The sequence below is a fragment of the Zonotrichia leucophrys genome, chromosome 2 (assembly GCF_028769735.1).
Source record: "Zonotrichia leucophrys gambelii isolate GWCS_2022_RI chromosome 2, RI_Zleu_2.0, whole genome shotgun sequence".
In the NCBI taxonomy this organism is placed as follows: domain Eukaryota; kingdom Metazoa; phylum Chordata; class Aves; order Passeriformes; family Passerellidae; genus Zonotrichia; species Zonotrichia leucophrys.
In genome coordinates, this window is record NC_088171.1 from 112,551,068 (window position 1) to 112,572,150 (window position 21,083).

Genomic DNA, 21,083 nt, shown 5'->3' on the forward strand with positions numbered 1-21,083 from the left:
GGCTAATATTCACTTCAAGTAGGACTTGCAAATAGGCTGTGCTAACCTCTGTATGAATTAGCTCAGGAGTGAGAAGCAGTGCTTTACAATCAAGTGTTACCACATCATTTACTAAGCAAATTAAGTGTTACCATATCATTTACCAAGCAAAGTGTATCTGTATTGCATGGCTTGCTTGCTTTTGAGTGAGATATTTAAAAAAAAAATTGTCCATATTCAGACTTAGATTCATTAGGATGCAATGTCACCCAAGGTAGCTGGTGTTTTCTTTTTTATATATTGGCAATTTCAATAACTGTCCCTCATGCCATAAGGACAGGACTTTACTCAATATGTCTTTAAGTATTTTTTCTCCATTTTCCATTCCTTGATTGTGACTAAAATTCCGATGAATTTCACAAGGACAGTCTGGATTACAGAGACTTACTACCCTAAGTTTGTCTTTTTAAATAAAATTGTAATTTTCCTCAGTTTGAGACTCCTTTAAGTCTCTTCATGACAGAAGCACTACAGTGGAGAATATGAGCTCCCAGATCCTACTGAATGCATATTTTAGTGTTTCAGGATGAGAGAATAATTCCTCTTCTGGTAACAGTAAAAATATTCAAACAGTAATCAAATATTAATGTCTACACAATGCTTTGTCTGCTACAAAGTGCTTAACAGATTTAATCTTCAGGAAGAGCATATAGTCCAAAAATGTTAATTAAACCCCAAAACTTGGCTTCCACCATGTATTCTTTATATTTACTTGCATGTGTTTAGTGCTCTTTTTCCTTTAGTATCCATTCCAAAGGCTCTGATTTCTTTCACAAACAATAAAGAAGACTGGGATGCCATTTTAAATTGTCACAGTTTCCTTAGTGTCAAGCAGCTAAAGGGCAGGATGTTCTGCACTTTATTCAGAGATTTCAGAGAATATTATGTGATTTATAGCTAGTGGATTCATATTTATAATGCTCATCAAATAAATCACTATTTTGTTGTAACTGTATACTTTTTTTTTTTTATTTTCTGGATCAGATTACAAAGAAAAGGAAGTAGAAGCAAGGCATTAAGTCTCTATTCTGATTTGATTAGGATCTTCTAAATGACCAGGAAGACCTTAAAATTTGAAGCATAAAAATACACTTTAAAAAGCAGTCTTTTCATTGTGTGAAAAACAGTCTTGTTGAAAGAAATTTAGCAAAATGTCACTGAACCTCTAATTTAGCATTTACAATTTTATAGAGTAACAAAATAGGGAAAAACCCCAAATCCTCATAACCACTTTCATACACTACCATAACAATAATGCAATATAAAAAAAAGGTTCTGTATAAAGTTTACAAACTACCAGATAAAAATTTATATCATATAAATATGAAGTTCTTAATTTTCAAGATTTTGGTGATGAAATAATAATTATTGACATGAAACCTAGGTAAAGCTGGCTGAGTACGAAAATCACATTTCAATTTAATTGGTTTAAATTATTAATTATGAAATAATGGCAAACAGCAGTAGCTATGTTTGATGTAAAAGGAGCATTTATGGGGATGCAAATAACTTAAGACCTGAGGGGGTAAATGCATAAATTGGTAAGCATTTGAAATTATTTATTAAAAATTCAATAGATCTGTTTATTAAGGGGTGGAATCAGAGAAAAAAAAAAGGCACTGAAGAACTCTTTAACCCTAAAAATAAGCAGGTAAAAAGAAAGTGAGTCGAAATCAAAGTCAGGCAAGTTAAAATGGCAAAGAAAGTAAGAACTGTAGAAGCTGTGCTGATTAGTCAGTGAAAGATGTTGACCATTTAAATCACTTAAACCAGTACCACCCCCCTTGAACCATTAAGAAGGTGATAGCATTTAAACCGCTTTTTTTTTTTTAATCACAAATTTATTCAGACTAGTGCTTATGTGGATGAAAATCTGTGCTCTGTGTTAAGAAGTTTGTCAGAAAAGATAATTTAATGATACCACTTTTGACATTGAAATGTATCTCTGAGTAATTTTTAATAGAACTGCTGATAGAATTTGCTATCAATAAATATTTCTAACTTATTCTCCCAGAAGCTTGTTTCATCTTATCCTTTATTTTGGAGAGTAAAGTCCCATTAACAGCCAACTAATTTTAATGTTGCAATTGAACAATATTCAGTACTCCAGAAAAGCAGGTAATTCTATCATTAACTTCAGAAAGGCAGGGGCCCTTATCGTGTTCAGTATTTCAAATCTGATTTAACTGTATATGTCTTTTTGGTACCACTTGATACAGTTTTAACATGTGCATTTTGACAGTGTGTACATGTGTAAATGTGTATAATTTAACAAGATTTAAGTTCCTTAGATAAATTTGTAAATAATTTTAATATTTAAACATTTCTTCCGTATGGGGGTAGAAAAAGTTTTGTTGTGTGTTTCAGGTAAATGATGAAGAATAATATAAGAAATTGCACTTCTCTGTCCTTTTTGCTTCAGTTACTTGTGTTCTTCAGCTCATCCAAACATCTCCTTGTAATTGTGAGAAAATGCTTTCTATAGTTTAGTCACCTGCCTCCTATCTTCAGTGGCATGCAAAAATATTTGGAGATTCACAGTTAGATCATGCCTTATTCAGCATAAAACAGGAAACATATTCAAGTGTCAGATCAGCTCTGAAAAGAAATGTGAGATAACTGTGGAAGGCAGTCTGTGCTGGCAACATGTCAGGGTAGTGAATCATTGGTGTTTACACTTAGTACCATTCACATCAGTGCAGCTATAATTTTCTTGCTATATTAATCAGGACCAACTTGGTGTCTCAGAAGACTTGTGATTCCTTCCTTATTTTAGCTCTTAGTATGTGTAAAATCCTCAAAAGTAGTTATGTTAATTTTTCCTATTTAATTATGCTGTCCATTTCCAGTAAGCCAAGTATGGGAAAAGGATAATATAAAAATGATGGGAAACTACTGACAATGTTATTGTATTCAGGTAAGTTTTAAAAATAATCCCAATAGACATGCAGGTAGAGAACATGTTTTGAGGTCTGTCATTCACATGGCTTGCTCAATGGTGAGCCTTGCATCCTGATGTGATTCCACTAAAAGACTGGAAACACTAAAGAAGCAGAAGTAATGCATGCCTTGTATGAATAAGTTTATGCTGCATCCAAGGAAAATTAGATTTTCAGCTGAGGTTTAGCCAGGTTCTTGGAAAGAATGCTAACTGTTGAGTATTTCAGTTGAAAACAATTGAAGTAATTTTCATTCTTTGGTTTGCCTTCAGTCCTGCATTTGAGACTATATAATGTTTCCACATAAAAGAGGATAGTAATAGTCAGAAATATCTCCATGTCCACTGGCATCAAGGCTAACGCTAAGTTGGCTTCAGTTAGGCCACAAAGAAAAATTTCTGTATTGAAATAGAGCTCCTGACAAGGCCACTGAATTTCCACCACTGGATCCTTTTAAGTGTAGTCTGGCGTGTAGCTGCTCCTATCATGCACAGAGATAGGCACTAGATGTCTGCACCTCGGGCGAGATCATACACAACTTCTGTGATTCTGTGTGTGATTTCAGTTCATTTCTCCTCAGCATCTACATACTTATACAAGCCCTTATCCATGTTAATCTGGATAAATTTACTGGGCCCTATGTGTAAAAGGTGTTGATGTTGTTGTAACTCTGCAGCACTATGTAAAAGACATTTCTGAAAGCAAAGAGGCAGTGTTATTACGTGCATGACAACTACCACTGTACAAAGACTTATTCATTTTTTGTTTGGTTCAGAGAGAAAGGACAAACAATATCTGAAATGTAAACTTATTAAATAAGGCTTTTCATGTTTCCCCTTAACTTTAGAGAGATTTCTCATTTTTTATTAATTCCCCCCCTCTCTGCCTTTTTCTGACATTTCTTATGCAATATTAATATAAACTGTCACCTTTTGGGTGAAAAATAAATGACTTGCGTTGTGCTGGGGCTGCCAATCTAAGAGTCTGATCCTTCATCCTAGAAGAAATAACAAGATAAACACACAGAGGAAAGCAAAAAGAATAAACAGATACAGAAAATAAACTTTTAAATTACTTCTGCAACCTCTCAGTTTCAGAAATTGCTTTTTGTTGCCTGTCTAGTTATGAGACTGACAGTGCTGTTGCAACATCCTTGAAAAGCAAAGCCAAATTAACTTTTAACATAAGGCAAAGGGAATGTTGAAAAAGAGCAGAAATGAGGTGCGAAATATAAATACTGTGTAAGGATATTTGGGAAAGACACGTATGTGTCTTAAATCCAAGATACTTGAGATTTATCTGCAGCTTGAGAAGTTTCCCTCCATTGACTTAATGTAATCAGACCATTTCTAAAGATTGGAGTGATTCAGTATTGTATTACCTAATATACTCTAACTCATTAATTTTAGTAGATTTTTGTGAAACATTTTTCTCTTATTGATCAATTTTCTCTTCTTTTATGGTCATGGATTTTAATTATTTTAGTTTTTTCTTATCTTTATTTCTGGCTATTGCAATACTTAAATTTTGCTTGAGATGCTGCGGTCTTATTGCATAAAGAATTTGTGACTCTAGGCATTAATGCAGCAGTGATAATTTTTTATTTTTCAACGAAATTGTGTCCCAATGCTCATATGAAATAAAGTGTTCCTTTGTCTCAGGGGCAACTATTCAAAACTTCATTTGGTACATTCTCTTCTCAGTGGAGGCCTAAATGTTGATTACTCTCAACAGCCAGAGCCAGCAGTGAAACGATAAATATTAATTCCTTTAAAAACCTTTATCTTGTTGTTTTATGATAGGAGCCTTTTTATCACAGTCCTTTTGAATTTTTTTTTTCTTAGCACTATGAGCAAGTACATGTAAAATAATTTATTTTACACATTTGCTTATACAAAATTTCTGACATAGTGACATTCAACACAAATGCTTTTCACTATGCTATTCTAATGTACTCTCACCTTGACATAATGTATTGACAAGGTATTTGAGTAAGGAATTCTGTGCAAATAAGAAAGGAAGCTAAATAAGAAAGAGCATGCAGTCAAGTAGGTAATTCTTTTAATCTAACAAATAATCAGTTTGGTGGGTAATTTTCCAGACTTCTGTTAAATCTAGTTTAATTCTTCCCCTTCCAGTGTTTGTGCCTTTCATGAGGAAGACCTTTAAGAGATCTTTGCCTGCCTTTAAAACAAGTACATCTAAAGTTGGGGGAAAAAACCCAAACACAAAAACTGACAAAAATGAGAATGAAAAACACTTTCTTCCGTGTAATGTCTTTGCCTACTTCTGCTGTTGAGCCAGGTGTTTTTTCTCTTATTGAAGAGGTGCATAGACACTTTAAGTAAATATAGAGTATCCTGTTCTCACCATGGCCAGTAGGATGACGACTCCCAACAGCTGTAGATATAAAGAAGGTTCTCTTCCTATATACCATGGAAATGCAGCATCTTCAGTATGATATCTTTAAAATATCAAAATATGGTCGAATTTTGCCCAGAAACTAATTTTTTTTTTGGTAGATCTTAACGTTTCTTCCCAAGGACAACAAAAGTGTCCCTGTCCTTAAATCAGCCATTGCTAGTCTGAAGAATGAAAGTCCCAGAGCAGCCCAAAAAGCAGGGCTAATGCTTCTCTGTTTATTTCTTTCTTTTTAACTGGGATAATCCAATTTAATTCCTTTTTCTAATTTATTTTACAGAACTGATTTAGCTGTTTTAACTATAATATAAAATACAACACTATCCTCAGACACACAACTAACATGGGGGGAAAAAAATAAGCCGCAAATATTTAAATTTGAGAAACTATTTTAAAAAAGGATCAGAATTAAAAGATAGGATCACTCTTTAACATTGCTATCCATTATCATTATATTTATTCTTATGGGATCTGTTCTTGAATTTAATTTCCAGCAAATAATATCTCAATGTTTGGAGAGGAAAAAACCTTAATAACTCTCTAAACAGATGATCAGCACATTTTTTAGTATCTGTTTGTAATTATACTCATCTCTGATTTCTCTGTGACAGAAAATAACCACTAATGCCTCTCCAGAAAGTATTAGAATAATTTATTTCCTCAAAAGATTAGTCGGTTTTATGTACGTTTTGAAAATTTTCCTCATAAGGCAAAAAAATAAACAAGTTTCTCAGTAGAGTACATTAAGTAATAGACATAATTATGGCACTGAGTCAGAAGAAACCTGTTTTCAGACTCTTGCTCTGATTCAAATGTGGATCTTCAAGACTGTCTTTTAATCAGGCAAAATAGGAAACTAATTTTCCTTTTCAGACACAATAGGAAAGTGATTCAAGCTTAATGCTGAACCTAATGGAATACAGGGAAGGAACCTTTCTGTTTCTCTCCAGCCATCAGACAGATCTTTCTAATGGAAATTTAATTGAAAGTAAAATGTCTCCTGCAATTATAAACAGTGTCCCCCATGAGTAAACTTCCTTTTTGTCAAATCTGAACATCAAAATATTTTCTGTCCAGTTTTAGTTTTGCTGCTATTCTGTGTTTGCCTAAATATGTGTATGCATAGATATCTGCAATTTCAACATTTTTTTACATTTCTTAAGAATGAAATTCAGAAGAAGAAGAAATAAGAATTTCTTCAGAAGAAGAAATAAATGTGCTATGTACAAATGCATGCCTTCATGGATATTATTTATTTATTACTTGAGTAATGAGGATATGTTGGAGAAGTTGTATCTTTTTTTTCACTCTGGAATGAATCTGTTCCCTGCTGCCTGTAAATGCTATTAGAACCATCACCATAGCAACTAATGGTGATGCTCAAGCAAAGTGTTCCAAAAATTCCAGCTGAAGAAGTAGATCATTATATGCCCTCAGAAAGAAGGATGTATGTTTATGTAGCCAGAACTGATATGTAAAATGATACACAAACAGTAAAATTATCAGGGCACTGATGCCAGAAAGTGTAAAGGCATGATGTGATTCATTTTTACAATTGCTTTGGAGAGATTGCATGAGAAAATGCCTTTTATCTTCAGAGAATTTAGGTGCTAGGTTTGAATTTTGATTATGATAGGACCAATTTCTTTTGGTAGAATTGTCTGAACTATTTAACAAAGAAAACATTTTCTCATTTATGTTTTGAAGAACTGTTATAATTAATATGAGAGACATGAATACTTACCTCATTTTAACATATGAAATATAATTTTCTTGCAAGTCTTGTAACTAGTATGGTCAAAAACTACTACTACATGTAGTATGATTTTGAACATCTTACATTTCTTGTTGTTCATGTCAAAAACTGCTCGCTGGTGTCACTAACATTTACAGTTCCATGGCAAAAATATATGTGCCACTCTCTATATTACATGTAACTTTATAGGTAAATCAGACTTCCAGAAAATTCTTGAACATCTCCTGAATAAAAATCATGCCATGAGCATGAAAGTGCCAAATGTTTGTTTCTGTTGCAGAGGGCTTTGTAGAATAGAAGAACTCAACTCTCACTGACTATCACAAGAGGTGAGGGCCTCCTGCATCTTAGCAGGTTTAAATAATATCCAAAATATGAGTATTTAATGCGCTCAACAGACTTAAAATGAAACAACACAAGTAATCAAAAAGAAGTGGTGCTGCTTCTGGAAAGAGCAGTCTTTCAAAAGAGAAGAGATTACCCCTGCAGAAGCTAAGGCAAAGTCACTATTTAGTGATAAAGAGGCATTCTGCCTTAATTTGGAAGGACCTGCTTAATGAGCCATGCTTAGTTCCCATGGACAAATTTATTACTCTCACTTAACATGGATATCATTATTAATTAGGCAAGCAGGAGTCATACTGTCCTGTCAGCAGAGATGCTGGATTACCCTGGAGCTGGGTGTGAGCCAATGTCTTTCGTCACAGCCCATCCTTCAGCAGGACTACATTCCCTCCAGTGAGAATTAGCACACTGCTAAAAGTTTTGTGTGTGCTTCTCTTCAGAGAGTTTTATTAATTCACAACGAGAACATCAGGGACAAATGGTTCAACTAATCATTATCAGTATGAAAGAGTTCTTAAAAACTCAACATGAAATTGGCTTGTGTCCATCATTGACGAAATGAATATAATAATAGCAGATTCTTAAATGGGTAGACTTACATTTATATTTTAATTGAAGTAGTGGTTTGGTAAAAGTTAATTAATGAAGATTCCTGTTTCATCCAGACCTGGTTTTGAGACTCTTGACAAGTTTGGTTTTTTTTGTTTTTTTTTTTTTTTTTTTTTTTTTTTTTGTTTTTTTTTTTTTTAATTTGCAGACTTTTGGACAATTTCCAGATGGATTCCTTAAAAAAAAAAATAGTGCTTTAAATTCCTGTCTTTATAAAGACATTTGGATAGCTATCTTTCAGCTTTGCCTATATATTGATCTGTCCAGTTATCTATTGCACAAATTATTACATTCTATAAACCTAGAATGCAGATTTTTAATGCTTGAGGAGAAATGCAAAACTAAAGAAAGATCTTGCAGAAAAAGCAGAAAAAGTACTAATGGGAACCTTACACAGAACTTTTTTTACATGTAGAATGGAATACCACTAGTTAGGAAAGGAATACTTCATATGTATGTTAGCAATTTTAGAAAAACTAAAATACATAATTTGAATGTATTTGGCTTACAGTTCTCTTATCATGGACCTAATCATAGATGATGATATCAAAATCACAAGTATATACATTAGAGCTAATCACAAATTAAAATTATGATTAGGTTAAATTATTATTTCTGGGGAAATGTTGTATTTTGTTTTCATTCTGAATAGGAACTTCACAGAATGGAAATTCCAATAATAAATGCGTCCATTATGTGTGTTGTTTGTCACAGTATAATGTAGTTGATGAAATATTCTGAACTTTTTATATGCAAAACACTGAGGGGAAATACTTCCTAGTACTGATTAGGTTTTTCCTAAATCAAAGCATGCTCTCATTTTCATACCTAAGTAGCAAAAACTTGGATAATTATTTTAGATCCCACTTAGCTTTCTATTCATCATCTGGGTTTGATGTAATGCTTAGTAAAATCTAGTACAATTCTTACTGGCAATGTTCATAATGAAATACATAGGTTTTTATTTAATCACTTCAAAGCCTCCAGAGATTTTTGCAGTTTTCAAGTGTTTTTTAACAGAGATCAATCTCAATGAAGCTTCTAACATTTTGTTTTTCACAGTCTGTGCACTAACTCTTTTTCCTAGACAGCATATTCTTCTCAATAGGAGACAAAAAAAGCACATAAAACTGGAAGAGTCTAAGAGTATAATTTAAAAGCATCAAAACCAGCTAAATAGAGATATGCATTCTGAAACTCAGCTATGCACTAAGCTCTGTCCCATTTGAAAACAGGGGTTATATTAAAGTCAATGATTAGTGTGATCCCCCACAGTCGTGTTTCAGAAAAGCTTTAAGCTTCATCACTAATAATTACTTATTCTTTACTAACTGTAGTAGACATAAATAGGTAAAGATGAGTTCAAAATATTTTTAGTTTCTTCTGTGGTTGTAGCTATGAAGAACTAAAACCTTCCCCAGGAAATACATGTACTTTACACATGAGTCTTGCCAAACTCCATGCTGAAGAGGCCCTTTGGGTTTTGGGCTAATAGGCCCATTCAATCAGGTTTAGCTCTGGAAGCACAGGGAGTTCAAGATCCCTTTTAAGATTTGTTAGACAAGAAGTGCTACTTCTAAAAGAAGTAGCTTTTCTGCCCTGGAGGAGTGAGGGTTTTCCAGTGCTTTTGCTCATTCAGAATTGAGATTGTTCAGCCTGGAAGAGAGAAGGCTTCAGGGTGAACTTATTGAGGCCTTTCAGTATCTAAGGGGATCCTATAAGAACAGTGAAGAGGGGCTCTTTTCAAGAGCATGTAGTGACAAAACAAGGCAGAATGTAGGAGACAGTACTCATGACAGAGAATAGGCTTAGATTAGCTGTTGGGAAGAAATTCTTTATTGTGGTGGTAGTGAGGCACTGGAACAAGTTGCCCAGAGAGGTTATGGATGTCCTATCCCTAGAAGTGTTCAAGGCCAGACTGAGTGAGTTCTGAGTAACCTGGTCAAGTGAAAGGTCTTGCTGCCCATGGCCATAAAGGGTTGGAGCTGGGTGATCTTTAAGGTTCCTTCAAGCCCAAGCCACTCCGTGATGCTGTCTTTTGTTGCTACACATACCCACAAGGTTAAACATTTGTCACAGTGCTGCTGCTCTGTGTGCTTTGAGGCTGTGTGTGCAATGGAGCATAGATGTCATTAGCAACAACCTGGATATTACATCCTCTATTTTGAATGCTGGTCAGGACATACTGTGAACAGAATTAACACTTCAGTTTTAGTAGAAGGGCTTGAATGAAAAGGAAAAAAAAAGGGGGGAAAGAGGTACTAAAAATACAAAAGGTGTTTCTGATAGGACATGGACTATTATTTAGCTACACCTAACTGGTTCAACTACACATCTTTGTAAATATTTGGAAGAAAAATATGGAACAAGATTCTTTTATTTTTTTTTTAAATGCTGTCTTTTAAGATCAAACATGTTCATGCTGATTTTTTCATACATGACTAAATATTGTACAGCTACTAAGCTTAGCACTTGATGGAAGTAAGGAGGGAGATTTTTTCCACAGTGACTGGTCATTTTAAAATCATAGTGACTTGTTTTTTCATGGTAATTAAAAAGAGTGGATATGATGCCTTCATAGCTGATTCTTCTAGAAATTGTAAATGACTCTTCAGCTAGAAGCACTCATGAATGCATGCTGTACTGGCTTTCTTGAACAAGTGAATCACTTTTCTACTGAATGAATGGAAAGGGGAAAGCGGTGCTTGCTCTCCCCTTGCCTACTTGTATACCTGAGAGGGATAGTTTGAGACAGCTCCCTGTTTTATGTATTTTGTTCTCAATCAGCTTCAGGTTGCTGGTTCTCTGCCCCAGGGAGAGCTGACATGAACAATATAAGCTGCTCTTCCAGCTTGTATCAGCTGGTTGTGCTCCCCTTGGTCTATTCAAGTTGTGTATAACCAGAAGGCAATACAGTCCCGTGAGTCTCCTTTGCTCAACTTAACTCTGCCCTTTGCTATGGGGTAACTTTGTGAAAATTGCATGAAGGCTACTTATACCCAAATCTCCAGATGTATTGGCATTGACAGCTGGTGAGCTTGTGACTTGTGGCAACTTCTTTGATGTAGCAGGGACTAAGTTAATTAAAGCTGCTTCTGCAAACCTGTTTTTCACAAGAACAAATTACATGCGAGAATTTTAGCATAAAGCATCCTTTTTATTAAATAAGTAAAGTTTAAAAAATATTTTAAAACAATTTAATGAATGGATTTTCTGATTAACTTGCTTATTCTTTGGTTTAGTACCAATTGCAAATACTAGCAATCATTAATTAATAAATATTTATAACCCGATGTCCATTATGTGATGTTATGTTGAAAGTAAAGCCAAAAGTAATGTTCTCCTCCAGGACCAAAGCCAGCAACCTAACCATGGGCAGCCACTATAGTCTCTACCTGCAGCAACCATTTAAAGACTAATTTTGTAAGCCTGCAGAAATATGAATTTGTTTTCTCTAGCCTCTATAAAGAAAATAGAACATATGGACTTTTCATTCTTCTTAAAATAAATATATTCTTTTGACCAACCTTCCAGAGTAGAGTGTATAAGTCAAATAGGTCAGAAAAGCTGATATTTGTGTTCCTCATGTGAATAGAAAGTGGAAAACTTTCATAGAATGTATCTAATCTAAAGAATATAGCTGATAACATTTTTAAGAAGTGATTTGTTAAAATATTTGAAGTTACTGCTGGAGATATGCTGTTCTGTACCATTCTGAATGTAGGCATCATTTTTTAAATTCATTGAAGTGTCAATGTTTAGTCCAAACCCCTGATTTTCTGTTCCTCAGCAACTGTGGTTATTCATTTAAAATGCCTTTAAAAATGCTGGGTTTGACGCATAAATGTTGCAATTAAAAATATTAATTGATGTATGCCAGATTATATAACTTCAGGTTTTCATCAGGACAGTGATCTACTGGACCGTCGGAAACATTGCTTCAGTGTCCAGTCTGAATCTGGAGAAGATCTTTACTTCTCTGTGGAACTAGAGTCTGACCTAACACTATGGGAAAAAGCCTTCCAAACAGCAACTTTTTTAGAAGTTGAACGGATACAGGTGAGAACAACTGCCTTGTTGATCATCTTTTGGTACATTAAAAAATTAGGCCCATATGAAATAATGATGTAAATTAAGAAATTTTACGACCTCCTGCAGCTCTCAAGTTATTACTGTTTTATGTAAGTAATTGCTTTTGCTGCTTCCGAACAGCTTGCAAGCTAGCCTTCAGAAGAGGTCACCTGAAATACAATCTTTGAGTTATTATGACAACATGATACATATTTGTTAACTGAAGCTCACGGACAGAAAAACAATCTATGGATCAGGGAAAAAATGCAGGTGTTTAGATATTCTTACTGTCTTGCATACTACCTTATTTGTTACTGAATATCACAAGAGAACTTTGCAGGAATTAAGTAGTCCTTGTAATACCAGCAATGAGAGTATACTGAGGGAAGTACTTGCTGGATACAAGTAAGAACAAGTAAGTTGTACCTCAGATGCATTTTTCTTTCTTCACATATTTCCTGTTCTTTGCATATTTACTCTATCGTCAGGTGACAGCACCGAGATGGACAGCATTCAAATACAGATTACTAGTGACTTTTATGTAATTTAGCAAAATTACATATCAGAGTGTTTAAAGATAACTTCTTCTCACATGACCAAAAAGTCATGACTTTTTGACATAAAAAAGGAGAAAAAAGCCACCCATCACAACTGTAATTCACCTAATCCCAACTGGAATATTGATTTTCTAATAATGAAATATACATGTGGTTAGAACAGCTTTAGTTGCTGTTGGCAGCAGTGATACACACCTACCTGAGCCATATTAGCATATTAGCCTGTGCAAGTATTGGCTCACACGTTTTCTGTGTCCTCCTGGGAATGCAAGCAGTGGCATGTTTTTATTCAGAAAAACTGTTAGTTAGTTATATATTAGCCCTTTTCTGACCTGCAAACCACCACATGCAGATGCACTGAACTGGTACATACTCATGAAGATCCAATATGCAAAAACTACCCCGCTGTCAGTTTTAACACACAGTACTTTTGTTGCAAGAGGAGTCAGGGGAGGCTTGGCTTTCCTCTTTTAAATTCATATATGCTGTTACCTTTTATAAAAAACTATTCTTATCTTTTAAGCTGTACTCGCATGCTGGAAAATCTAAGACTAGGTTTTCTGTGTAAAACTTGCGATAATGTTTGTCCTCTGCCACTGAATATTTGAGAGTTGTTGACTTATATAATTCACTGCAACATACTTTATAGTAGCTCTGCTGTGCCATCAGTAAAAGAATATATGACATTTTTCCTGAATAAATTTTATCTCAGAAGCCACCTCATATTTGTTCTACTTTCATATTGATTTATACTGTAGCATTCCTGGTTTAGCTTTTTCTTTTTAATTTTAAAATTGCATTTATTCAAAATTGCCTTCAGGCTTCTCCAAAATAGTTTCCTTTATAATCTTAATCTCAGATTCGTCTTAATATTTTTACTTTTTTTTTCCTCTCTCCTCATGTTCAATGTAGCAATTAAGAACTCAAAGTAATGATTTCCTGATTGATTGGTTTGTTGATTATAGCAGATCTGTGAAATTGGAAAAACAGGCTTCTCATGATAGAATATTATTGTGGAACTCACACTCATTATTTCACCTTTTTTTCTTTATTTTCTATATCATGATTTGGAAAAAAATATGGAATATTTTAAACATAAATGGCTTTGGCCTCCTCATTTTTCTTTTAGCAATCCATTACTGCTTTCATCTACCAACCTGCAGATGCAGAAAAAATCTGGTGGTATACTTTGTTTCTAACAAGTTCTTTCATTGCTCTGTGAGAAGAAAAATAAGTGACAGGTTCAAAATTAAGCTATCAATGGTACATTTTTACTAAAATTTTGATTTATGCAATTGTGTTGATCTAAATATTCCTATTTAAAGTGAATGCTAATCCAGTAGGTTTTTCTTATAATAAAATAGTATAGCTTTGAAAATATAATCTCTGTTTAAACCTACCATTTAAAAATATTCAACTGCGTTGTGTGCCACTCCATAATCATGCAACAAGTAACTCTTATTCATTGGCTATAACCTCCAGAAGAGGTTAATCAGTGGGCCAATTCTAATCTAACTCCAAAGAATATATAACAAATTCAAATATTTTTAAATGCATTACTATAAATATATAATGAACTCTGTTTCAACCTAATTCATAGCTTCTGCCAGAGGTATATCTAAACTAAAAATTAAACAGTTGGTTTTTCTTAGAAAATAAATATATTAGAAGAGGCATAGTCAAATTGATAACAATTTAGCAATAACATGGTACAATGATACAATGGTGTCATTTTGAGGTGTTACACTCACTCTTTAATTAGTTTTCTAATGTAGTAAGTGATGGTAATCCATTTTCATAATTTCCTATTAAAAAACAAAATACTTGAAATAAAAATCCTTTTTCCTTACTCTCTCACTGCATTATTGCACAAAGAATCTGTGACTACTATAACTTGCCTAATGATGTGCAATTATGTATATGCCTGTCACATTCCCTTTATGTTCCTGCTACTTTAAGCTAATATTTTCACCTCTTGCCTCATGAATTTTTTTTCTTGCTGTCCTTGCTTGTATTGTAGTTGTTTGTTCTCTGATGTAAGGATTATTATGTAAACTGTTTTAAGTTGCAGTACTTTAACATATGTTTTCATTGAAGTTGAATCTGAGTTTAAAATTCTGAAATAAGTCTTAAATTTATAGTTCACTTTGTTTCAGCTTCAGAGATGGCTTTCATGAAGTTCACAATATATTGTTCTTTCCATAATTTAAATGGTGCATGTTGAGGGAATAGTTTCTAAGGAACAACTTCGAGTTGTCTCCTTCAGCCTCTACCTGACCCATTGAATTATTAATAAACCAAAGTTAACTTTCTATATTCTGAGGAAGAACAGCAAATGACTTCTGAAGTGTGTTCTTCCTTTTGGGAAGGGGATGCTTCAGTTTTGATGAGGTTTTCATGAGTTCTTGTGAGAAATCAGCAACCAAACCAAATGCCCACAGTATATATTGTTCATAGCCACTTTTAAAGTTTTAAAATGTTAAATTTATAAGAAATGTTAAATTATCTTGTACCTTGATAACAATTTTTGCCTTTCTGTTTTCTCCAAATATCTGAATTAAAAGGCATCTTAAAAAAATAAAGATGAGAAAAGTCTTAGTAGAGTTAACTAGTGTCTGAAAGTTCACATTCCTACTCTGACCTGTCACCAGAATCGTGCAAATGGATACAACACCTGCAAAAACCAAGGGACATTCTTCCCCAGAGAAACTAAATTCTCGCTTTCCAGAGATCTTTTTTATTATTTTCACAATTTTCTTCTCTAAATTGTTTTGGAAATCATAGTCTGAGGGCGTAGAATGGTCTTTTATATAAGTAAAGAATAACTAAATAATCAGCTGCTACTAGTGATCTGCAGTTTCTTCCTGTAAAGAACTACACTGAGCTTAACTAGATGACATTTCTCCACAAACTGAGCACTGCATTTTGTAGAAATACCCTTCAGTCTTGGAAGTAGGTTGCTTTTTCAGTGCAGCCTTGAACCAAGGCTGGTGTGTCCTGTTTCTCATGAATCTTAAGTTCCCAGTGAGGCTAATTAGCCAGTCCAAGTTCTGGGCTTAAAAGCAGAGGGAGCTGTGCCAGCTCAGCATGGTGCTGCAGTGCACACTGTGGGTTGGCCTCTGGTGTTGGGGTGGGAGGTTAGAAAACTTTAGATGACAATATGTATTTTAAATCTGATGCACATTTTCCATGCCACATTTAATTTCCAGTAAAGGCTCTAAGTCTGTTCCAGATCTTGAACGTTTACAAACAAAAATGCAATTTGCATGTTGTAAGATGTTTGCAAGGTAATTCCACAAAACCGTACATTTTTTGCTTTGCATGCAAAGCTTGAAAAGTTTTGCATATGTGACTTAATTAACTATAAGTAACTGTGAAATATATTACTTTACACTTTTTTCTTCTATTAATGATATAATACCAAAGGCAATATCGTCTTCTTTTTCAGCATCAATTTACAATCAAATTTTACACATTCATAACAGTCTCATGCTGTAGCTGATCAAAGGGAAAAAAATAAAAAGCCACTTTTATTTGTTAATATAAACACTAAGTATGAAGTTTTCAATTTTCCTTCATTGCATTTTCTATTTAGAACCTGTTAATGCAACTTCCAGCTTCTTGTGTTCTATGGAAGACCATTAAGTATCCAAACAGCACCCTCTTACAAAAAGAATATATATGTAAAGGCATCTGATTTATCTTTATAATCAAAATGCCAAAAATAATCATAGGTTCTTTTGTAGTACTTACAATTTGTAACCCACATTGTTCCCACATTTGCAATTTATATTTTGATTTTACTGACACATTATGGGTCATGGAAGTCTTTGTTCTCATTTCATAATTTTAGCAGCTACAGCAGTATTTGAAGAGTATAGCTGTATTTCATTTAATCTGGAGGGCAAAATGCCTTTAAAATAAGAATAATTTATTTAAAGAACTTGAATCTGATTTAGAAATGTTTTGATTTTTTTTTAATGTATTTTGTGATGAAAAAGACAAGTCTGTCATTTTGTACCTGCAGTCAGCCTTCAAGCACAGCTTGATGCTAAAAATTACACTTATAAATGTCTCACAGTGTGTATTCAAGTGTGATGTTGTGGCAATAAATAGAAGTATATATTTAAAAACAGTAGAATGCCAAAGTCTTACAGAATTCCAAGGTTTCTCATAGAAACCTTTGAGATATATTGATATATTGAGCCACTATCTGAAGAAAAAAAAAAAAAAACATTCAGATAATTCCATTTAGTTGCTAAATGGTATGAAATGCTAGCTTTTTCCCTGAGATTTAGGACAACAGAAAACCACAAGAAACAGTCTACTAAAGAGATGCTTTATATAAGCTCTTTTTTTTTTTTGCTTGAAAAGATAAAAGGAATATATTAATCTTAAAAGTTGTTGGGTATGAAAAAAAATTTAGGAGATTGAAAATAATAAATTTTTCCTTTTAGAAAATGTTATTAGTAAGCCACTGAGGCAATTCTGAACCTTTCATTTTTTCCCTAATGGAAGCAACACCTGTTTTTATATGTCTTAGATAACTTCATCACTGATAAAAATCCTTTTATTTGAAATACAAAAAAATTGACATATTTGCACACAAATGACTTATTTCTGATAATAATTTTGAGGTATATAAACATTATAATAAAGACTCAGAAACAGAGGTCCTAGAAAAACTTTTAAGAAATGTCTTCTGTGGTAACTACCTTCTCTGATTTTTCTTTTACAGTGCAAGACGTATGCCTGTGTTTTAGAGAGTCATCTTATGGGACTTACCATCGACTTCAGCATGGGCTTTGTTTGTTTTGATGCTGCCACAAAGGTAAAGTTCTAAGAAATTTTTCCATCACACTGTTATTATTCCTCGTTATTTCTAATATTTTGAGATAAGTAGTACATCTTCAAATTATCCTTCTCTTTGTTATAGAAACAGACTGTAAAATCTCTCATGCTTTAGTTTAAATTTGAGACTGATTTCTAATTATGTGAGAAATAGTATTCTGTTATTTGCTTGTTATTGAGAAATCAATACTGATACCAATCTGAAACAAGCATCAGATCTTTATTCTTTAATTTCACATGAAAGCTCACACTGATTGAGCTTGATGGTTTGTTTTGCTGGTGTGCCCTTGGTTTTGAGAAAAGATAACTTTCTTAATTTCAGCTTGAAAATATTCTTCCATTCTCTTCTCTTGTTTCATGGGAGGGAGTGTGTGCTTTTACAGCTATTCCACAATTCCTAGTTTATATTTTAGCTATTATTTTTCAGGCATCTGTAAAAAGAAAAACTAATCATAATGCAAATGTCTCACCCGTCAGCTTTTCCTGTCAGCCTTAAAAAAACTCAGTAGAACTTATGAAAGAGTTTGCTTTATCAAGCAGATAGTATGGAATCAATTTCCATATTTTATTGCACGTCCAAGTCACAGTAAAACCACTGAGACCCTGAATATGTCCTATGTTGACATTTGCGCTAATTGCTGGCAAGTCCTAAAATGTGCTCAGGCTTTACTGCTACTACTTGACTCTGCTGTTAATGGTAGAATCTTTCTTCTGAGTGAAACAGTGAAATCTTTCTTCTGATTTACACTTACCTTCAGTACTTATTTTCCTTTGAGATGCTGCAACATTCCCACCACCAACTGCTGAAAATGCCCTTTTGGCTCCAGAATTTGTTCCTATGCTCTATCTGAAGTCAACCCTTCCTACCTCATTATTCTGCTAATCCAAACCCCTTTATTCTTCCCACTCCATTCTGTTTGTTTGCAGAAAGTGATGAATTTTAAATTTAAACACTTACATAACCTTGTTTCTTTTTGTTAAGCAAATAGTCTTGTATAATTCATCAATGGAACGTGACTATCAGATAGAAGGTATTACACTAAAATATCAGTACAACAGAATTAAAATGCAGTAGCTCTGTAAAAAAAATTGGTTTTCCCCCACCCTCCAATAATATTTTATGTATATATATATAAAAGTATAATAAAGAATTTATTTTGTGTATCTAACCTAAATGTACCCTTTCAGTTTTACCCTTTCAGTTTGAACCCATTACTTCTTGTATTATATGTACTGTATTGTATTGTATGTTAGAATAAAGCATTACACCATGAATAAAAAAAAAGGACATTGTTTTGTTAGGTAATCAGGCATTAGGCAATGTGAGATAAGGATGACAATTGCATTAGAAAAGAACAGAAGCAATATAATAGGAAGCAACATAATCTGTTGCCAAGTGATTGCTGCAATTAAAATTGTCAAACAAGCCATAAGGTGAAATGTCTGAAATCTAAGTGTGTCAAACACGTTTTAGTGGGTGCTCAAATAGGAAAAACATTGCTTAGTCTCCATCAGTTTATAGAAAGATGAAGATTGTAGTGCTCTTAGCCAAAAATTTATTCAGATATCTTTATTATGAAAATGACAAGGGTAAGTTATGTCTGTGCTGGCAATGCTCTTCAACAATATTGCTAATCTCATATATACTGAAATGCAAACTAGACCTGTATAGGCACTAAAGCTAAAAATGTTATTTTCCACCTAATGAAGTTCTTATGAAGCAAACTATGTTTAAAAAAAAAAAATTGAAAAAACAATGAGAAATGGAAACCATTTTTTGAGACAGGGAAAACATTAGTACACTTTTAATTAACTTATACCTATCTTAGTAGTATTTACATGTGCATTTGTGAATTAAGGGTATCCAAAAGTCCTAGCAAGTGTTCTGTGAATTAACATACTCAGTATTAAAGACAAAAGCTTTATTTAAAATGTCATACCATTTGTGAAAACAATATTTACGCATTATTATTTATAATTTCTGGGATTTTTTGCAATTTGTATTTGAAAAATCAGTACAAACTATTATCTTTCCACTTCCAGTGACAGGGTATCCTCAGCTCCCTGGGGCATCCTGTTTCACTCTCTCACCACCCTGATCCTCTAAGAGTCCTTTCTTATGTCCAGTCTGAACTCTACCTTCTTCTACTTTAAAAACATTGTCCCTTGTCCTGTCACTGTAGGCCTTGGTAGAAGTTCTTCCTCCATTTTTATATAAACCTCCTTTAAGTACTGAGAAGCAGGAGTAAGATCTCCCTGGAGCCTTCTCTTCTCCAGGTTCAACAGCCCCAACTCTTTCAGCCTGCCTTCATGAAAGAGATGCTCTGATCACCTTAGCGGTCCTGGTCCTCCTCCGGTACACGTTCTCCTCTGTTATTTTGCTGCTGCTTAGACCAAATTCAGCCACTCCTTTTTGGGTAAAAATTAACTTAAAGCCATATTTCATAGAGTTCACGAACAGATTGAACTGTTCATTCTGTATTTCTCTCAGAATAACTCAGAGAATAGCCCTGCAGATGCAAGATATTTTAGTGAATTCACAGGTCTTAGACAAGTACCTGGAGGAAAAATATTATTATATTTTTCCTGCTAAATATTATTAAATCTTTAAAATTCTTAATTATTTATGACATTTTCATGTTTTGGAAACAAAATAGTTTCTGAGAAGTCCTGTCTAATATTTTATTGCAGTGGTTATCTTCAGTAAATCTTCAGAAAATTTCAGTTTTATATTATGTGCTCATGCTATTTAAAGTTTTCTTTCTTAATTACTAATGAAGTGACTGTGAGTTGTCTTTATAAGAGCATAATTACCAATAAACTGAAATGAAGGAAGCCAAGTTCTTGTGCTCATGATTTTTACAGTTATTCAGTTATTCAAATGTTCCAGTTATTTAAGCAGTGCCACAATATTTAAATTCTTTATTCCTCTCCCATTTCAAGTAAGTGAATAGATTTTGTCCAATATGCCCTGACAAATTGCAGTCAAAATTTCACAAATTTTCTAAACCCCATGCTCACCCCGTCTTCATGAACAAGTGTCTAGGGGATAATGGCTCTCATTAAGTTTATGATTTCCAGACAAAAGCCTTACAATCTTGTGTAGGCTTGTTTGCTTGTTTGCTGTCATTTAATCCTTAAATAATACTTAACTATGTAAATTGAAATTAGTGGTTAAAAACTGTCATCTGTGCTAAATGTATTTCAAGTCAAACATCATAATTAGATAAAAACATTCTCTCTGTGTCTGCACAGACCTATGATAAATATGAGTACACAAAGTATTAAACTGAGTTATTCAGAAAAAATCTGTGCTGTGATGTGATTATAACAGCACTAGCATAAATCATAGCTGTTTCTGCTGCATATTTCTCTGCTTTCTCGTATTCATTTTCTGACTGATAACTCATAGAGTCAACAGTAGTTTGTCATTTGGAGTATTTTCATATGACGCTTTATAAAAAGCTGTTGTATTTTCTTGAAAGGAGAATGAAC

At 33.6% G+C, this 21,083-nt stretch overlaps 1 protein-coding gene across 7 annotated transcripts in view; it reads left to right on the top strand.

Annotated features, from left to right (window-relative positions):
• The window catches only part of SNTG1 (syntrophin gamma 1), a 315,746-nt gene that overhangs the window by 270,862 nt on the left and 23,801 nt on the right, over positions 1–21,083 (top strand). For 6 of the 7 annotated variants that reach the window (XM_064706080.1, XM_064706079.1, XM_064706083.1 and 3 more), the window contains 2 exons: positions 12,016–12,168; positions 17,476–17,568. In XM_064706080.1, the coding sequence (XP_064562150.1) occupies positions 12,016–12,168; positions 17,476–17,568 (246 nt within the window). Of the gene's footprint in view, positions 1–12,004; positions 12,169–17,475; positions 17,569–21,083 lie in introns of those variants that run through there. The other variant, XR_010439215.1, reaches the window with a different exon arrangement.